This window comes from Puma concolor, chromosome B1, assembly GCF_028749965.1.
Source record: "Puma concolor isolate L17-30 chromosome B1, mPumCon1.1.hap2, whole genome shotgun sequence".
Lineage (NCBI taxonomy): Eukaryota > Metazoa > Chordata > Mammalia > Carnivora > Felidae > Puma > Puma concolor.
This window is the reverse complement of record NC_141670.1, coordinates 134346125-134352124: the sequence shown is the minus strand read 5'-3', so window position 1 is coordinate 134352124 and position 6000 is coordinate 134346125. Positions and strand designations below refer to the sequence as shown.

The following is a 6000-nucleotide window of genomic DNA, read 5'->3' as shown; positions in this document are numbered from 1 at the left end:
AGATGAGGTGTAGGACGAGAAGAGCAGACAGATGAGGGTATCATGGAGAAGCATACGTTGGCAAGTGAGGACAGCGATGCCTCAAATCTCAACTGAGGTTACAGGAGGTGACGCAGGCTTAAAAGAAGAGGGGTGAAAGGACAGCATTTAATTTGAGACAGGTTAAGTCTGAGACCATTGCAGAACATCCAGTTGGCTGTGCTGTGTAGAGTAAGAACAAAGTTCTGGCCCCGGGGGCCTAACGTGAGATTGCGACCTGGAGGCCAGAACTGGCTCAGGGCAACAGCGAGGAGAGGGGATGGATGAGCTCACGCTGGGAGCCCCAGGGATCAGAGAGTTCCAGGACAGACTCCTTGGGGTCTCCACAATGTGTGGAGAGAGGAGCCGACCAAAGCTTGAAGAAACCATCCAAAAGGCAGCCGCCAGGGCAAGGGACAGGCGGCCGCCAAAGGGCAAGGAAGTCAGCGTTAGTAGTTTGTTGGTAGTTTTCAAATGAGCTGAGGATTTCTTTGCCCCTACTGCAGACCAGCGCAGACTGGATATCGCTAGTCCACACCATCTCACAAAATGGTTTTCTCTCTTCTCTCTCTCTCTCTGTCTCCAATGTGGTAAATCGAGGCAGAAGGGGCTGGCGGTTAAGAGGGACCCAAGCATTATGTCAGGGTCACGCACGCAGCGACAGCTCCAGAAGCCCTGCCCCCCTCCCCGCCCCGCCTCCGCAGGCCCCCCTCCCTGCCCAAGCCCCTCCACCCGCACGGAATGTGGGCGCCCGCCCTGGGCGCCGGCTCCACTTGGAACGTGGGCCCCGGCGCAGCTCGCCAACCGCGCCGTTCGCGGGGGCGGCTTCCTCGCACCTCCCCCTGCCGCGCGCCGCGGCCGCTGGGCCAGACGAGGCGAGGGGAAGGCGGGCCGAGGGGGCGGGCGAGGGACGCGGGACTGCGGGGAGGTCGGGGGCGGGGAGCAGGAGGCGGCGGGCCCCGGGAAGAAAGGAACATGGCTCCTGCGGCGGGCTGCGCCGAGCGCGGCCCGGGGCGAAGGCGCGCCGGGCGCCAGTGACCGCGATGGTGAATTCCAGCCGCGTGCAGCCGCAGCAGCCCGGGGACCCGAAGCGGCCGCCCGCAGCCCGAGCGGCCGGCCCCGGCCGGCTGATGACGGGCGGCGCGGCCGTGGGCGCCGGCCTCGCCGCTCCGGGCGGCCTCCGCGAGCAGAGGGGCCTGGAGATCGAGATGGAGCGTATCCGGCAGGCGGCCGCGCGGGACCCCCCGGCCGGAGCCTCGGCCTCTCCCTCCCCGCCGCTCTCGTCGTGCTCGCGGCAGGCATGGAGCCGTGACAACCCGGGCTTCGAGGCCGAGGAGGAGGAGGAGGAAGAGGAGGTGGAAGGCGAGGAAGGAGGAATGGTGGTGGAGATGGACGTGGAGTGGCGCCCGGGCAGCCGGAGGTCCGCCGCCTCCTCGTCCGTGAGCTCCGTGGGCGCCCGGGGCCGGGGGCTGGGGGGCTACCACGGCACCGGCCACCCAAGCGGGAGGCGGCGCCGGAGAGAGGACCAGGGCCCGCCGAGCCCCAGCCCGGCCGGCGGCGGGGACCCGCTTCATCGCCACCTCCCCCTGGACGGGCAGCCGCCGCGAGTGGCCTGGGCCGAGAGGCTGGTTCGCGGGCTGCGAGGTAAGAGCGCGACCTGCAGCGGCTGATGCACAAACCAGCTGCGGGCGGCTTTCCGGGGCTCCACCTCGCATCCCTCCTGTGTCCCCGCCTCCCTTGCAGGCGCGTACCCCACCTCTGCTACTTGTGCCCTACTTCCGGTACCCATGGCGGACCACCACTGCGCCCTTGTAGGTGCAAATTTATGGGATACCTCCTTCTTCTAAAAGAAGAAGGTGTGTCAGCACATTTTTACCGCTGGATCTACGTGAAAGCCGTAATAGAATGAAAGGGTACCTCTGGAGATTTTTCTTCTTGGAGAGAATGAAAAAACATTCTAATACAACTGACTGTGGTTGCAACTGCATATCTGGGGCTTCCACTGGTCTGGATGCCCTATTGCCCCTCATTCCATTCTGGAAAGGGTTAACAGTAGTGTTATCCAAGTTATGGGAGGAGTGTCACTGAGTTGTCACTGATGTTTTGGTGATGTGTGTGGTTGTTTTGGGGAGAGCGAGCTGTTGAGATCACCACAAACAGAATAAAATAATGTCTGAGAAAAACAGTTGTGCAGCCACTTCTAATCTAGGCATTTTTCTGAAATAGTTGCAAAGAACAAGTTACATTGTCTAAAAAACTTGGTAGTATGTTTCTAAATAATTAAATCAATGTTCTTTGACGTTCCAACAAATCAGTGGAGTCACCAGATACCAGCAACGTGTAAATGTGTCAGAGTTCGGTGCGCCCAACTTTCCAAAAGGCAGGAAAGGAATTTTCAGATTTGCCAGTGTCTATTTAGAGGACACAGATTTTCCAGAAGCAGATAGGATCCTGTTTTTGCAAAGTTTTGTCAGAGGCATCCTTGGAAAAGTGTTGCATTTGCTCTCACCGTTCAAATTATTTTAATCTCCACTTTTAAGAGTTTCCATGCTCAGTTCTTTTGAAAGTTTCCCTTCCCCTCTCTTCCCTGTCAGTTTTGAAAATCTTGCACAAAATAACCCAGGTGTTTTTACAGCAATGTGATTGAGACCAAGTCAGTCCTTTACCCATATCCTAGTTCCACCACACATTGACCCTGTGACCTTGAGCAAACTGCTTATCCTCTCTGATCCCCAATTTTTGTTTTTCTTAAGAGATCATTATAATACTTAGTTCTTGAGTGGGGAGAATTAAATGAGATGAAACTTGTAAAATGCATAGCATGTCTCTGTCATGTTGTGAGTGCTTCATAAATATAAGTTAAATCGTAAATGTTTAATTGTGTACACTTGGGTACTTTCATGTAGGTGCTTATGCTAGGTAATCTGACTCATGGTGTGACAGGGAACAAAAGATCCTTTTTGAACAACCTATGTGAGTTAGGAAAAAGCCCTAACACTTTTTAAGGTTCAAAACTGTATCCAAACAAATTATATATTACTTTACCTTCTTTTAAATGTGCATATTCACTGATGTGAGAGAAGTTTTTTATAAGCTAATGAATAATAAGTCATGATCCTTTTAACTAAGGTTAAGCGTCTGATAACACATTTAACCTTCTTTGAATAAACTAGATAAAAGAATATAATGAAGTGAAATATGTATCTTTGTATGAGTTTTTGTACAAGTTTATTTCTTCAAAAATTTTTAAATTTTTTAAATTTAAAGAAATTAAAAAGAAAATTGACAATGTATAAGCTCATAGTGAACTTCTGGTCAATGGTCTAATTAGTAGGGGAAGAGACTCAGGAAAATGTTAATTTTAGAAAATTTTAGAATAAATTTTATTTTCTTAAATGTTAAATATATTAAAAATTAAACATATACTTGTCACTTATTAAATAAGTGACATTTGTTGAATAATTAGCGCTGCATTAGGTGCCTCCCTTCCCCCTCCCCCCTCCCCTCACACACACAAAAGAACTAAACCAGCACCAGCACCATTTTCTTATGGACAGAAACCAAGAAAAGTAAACTAAATACCATGAATGAGTTGTGATTTTTTTTTCCCCCTCATGGATACCAATGACAAAAACCTCACATGCAATATGTAAGTAGTACCCTAGGGTCAAAGGCAGAAAGTAACTTGCAATTTATAAAGGTAGGAGAGATTACTCAAGCTTGGAGTGGTCTAGAGGTTCCCTGGGGGTCTCCTGCCTTTGTGGTTTTATACACTCACTCAGATTTTCTGGGCCTCAGTTCTGATTTATAAAATGGAAGAGTTGAACTTAATCTCCAAAGTCTTTTCCAGCTTCAACATACTCTGTGTTGTTCTTTAATGACATGAAGCCAATATGGACAACAAATGGTCATTTTTGCTCTTTGTACAGTAGACAGATCTACTTAGCAGAAGTAGGATAGTAAAGAAGAAATGTTTGAGGCCTGGTTGTGGGACACCTTGTGTCCAGCCAAGGAATTGAGAATTTATTCCTAAATATTAGGAAGTGGTTGCAAGTTTTTAACAGGACCAGAACATGCAGAAAGGGGATATCAGGGGGTGTGCTGTGCAGGAGATCTTGCACAGGGAGACAGAGAGACCATGTAGGAGGGCCATGTAGGAGGCAGCCAGTGAAGAAGTGGTAAAGATCTGGACCAAAGGCAGTGAAAGATGGCTGAAAGATTTAAAGACTGCCCCCAAACTTAAAGACACCCTCACTGGTCTTGCTTACTTTTTTTTTTTTTTCCTTCAAAATCTTTAGAGCAAAAATAAAATCTGATACTTTACATGAGTTATCAAATTTTCTGAATTTCCAGAGTTGAATGTGTTCTATGGATGTATCAACCTGGTAAAGTCATTTCCTGTTTGTTATTTTAAACACCTATGCTTGGGGTTTGGGGTTTTTGTTTTCCTAGAGAAATCCTAAAGTACTGATTGTATTGGTCAGGGTAGGCTAAGCTACTATAAGAAATAGATACCTCCTCTCCCATTCACTATGTTGTATGATCACTGTCCATTTCCAGAACTTTTTCATCATTTCAAACAGAAACTCTACCAATTACCACATTCCCCTGCTCCTGGTGACCTCTATTCTACTTTCTGTCTCTGAATTTTTCTAATGTAGGTACATCATATTAGTGGAATCATATAATATTTGTCCTTTAGTGCCTGACTTATTTCACTTAGCGTAATGTTTTCAGGATTTATCCATATTGTAGCATGTATCCACATTTCATTCCCTTTGATAAATGAATAATATTCCATTGTATGTATACAACACATTTGTTTATCCATTCGTTAGTTGATGAACACATGGGTTGTTTCCACCTTTCAGCTATTGTGACTTTCCCTTTGTTTTTAATCTAAACCTCACTCTATCACTTCTTCCTTTTATTATTTGCACTATAATTTTGAACAAATGAGATTTTGTATTTCCATAGCTGTGGAGAATTTTTTGAGGGAGGGTTGCTACTGTGGGGTTTGTGGAAAGGTTATGCTAGTAACAGAATTTGGGCAATCAACAAACATTTGATGAGAGTCTCCTTTGTAGTGGGTACTAGGAATACAAAGGTGAATTATCATTCACCCAACTCTCAAAGAGCTCAGTTTAGTAGGAGAAACAGATGTAAGTAAATAATTGCAATGCCAGGTGTCAGGTTTGGAAGGGACCCAATGAAGAGAGGGCCAGCTTTACCTGGAGAGGTCAGAGGAAGTGAAACTTGAGTTAACATTTTGAAGGATGAGGGGAGAATTTAAGGAGGGAAAAAATAGCAGAAGTAAGACCAAGCAAGCCTGTAGCTTCTTGGTATTTTTCCCTCTAAAAAGTTAGAGCTCTTGAGGGCTTTACATGTCAATCTGAAGATGATTCTAGCAAGAATGTAGAGAATGGGGTGAGGCGCATAGTACTGGTTGGTGGGAGAATAGGTCAGGAGAGGCTTAAGCAAGAGACAGAGGGGTGAAAAGGCTGCATCCAAGGCATGTGAACTGGGATAGAGGGAAGCTGGCCTGGAGACAGACAGAAGCCATCAGAATTGTGGACCAATTCCATATGAGGGTTAAGAAAAGGGCCTGTTTTAGGATGAAACCTATGTTTCTGGCTTGATACCATTAACTCAAACAGGGCAAGTAGGTTTCTAGACAAAGAAAAATCTCAGTGCATGGGGCATATGAGTATGAACTATCTGTGGGATATATGGTGGAGCTGGCTGTTATCTGTGGTATCTGCTTGTCTGGACCTCAGGAGAAGGCTAAGAATTCAAGATTCAGGAGTCAGTATCATATAAGGTAGCAACTGAATCTTCTATATTAAATGGCCCAATAGTAGTAAAAAGTCTCTTCCTTTTTTTAAAAATATTTTATTCTTTTTTTTAATGTTTATTTATTTATTGAGAGAGAGGGAGAGGGTAAACACAAGTGGGGGAGGGGGAGAGAGAGAGAGAGAGAGA

The 6000-nt window shown here is 46.9% G+C and overlaps 1 protein-coding gene across 1 annotated transcript in view; it reads left to right on the top strand.

Moving 5' to 3' along the window:
• Nucleotides 1–941: 941 nt before the first annotated feature.
• PKD2 (polycystin 2, transient receptor potential cation channel) overlaps nucleotides 942–6000 on the top strand; it is a 53685-nt gene continuing 48626 nt past the window's right edge. The window contains exon 1 of the mRNA XM_025922170.2: nucleotides 942–1662. Within this exon, the coding sequence (XP_025777955.2) occupies nucleotides 1062–1662 (601 nt within the window). The 5' untranslated portion in view covers nucleotides 942–1061. The remainder of the gene's footprint in view (nucleotides 1663–6000) is intronic.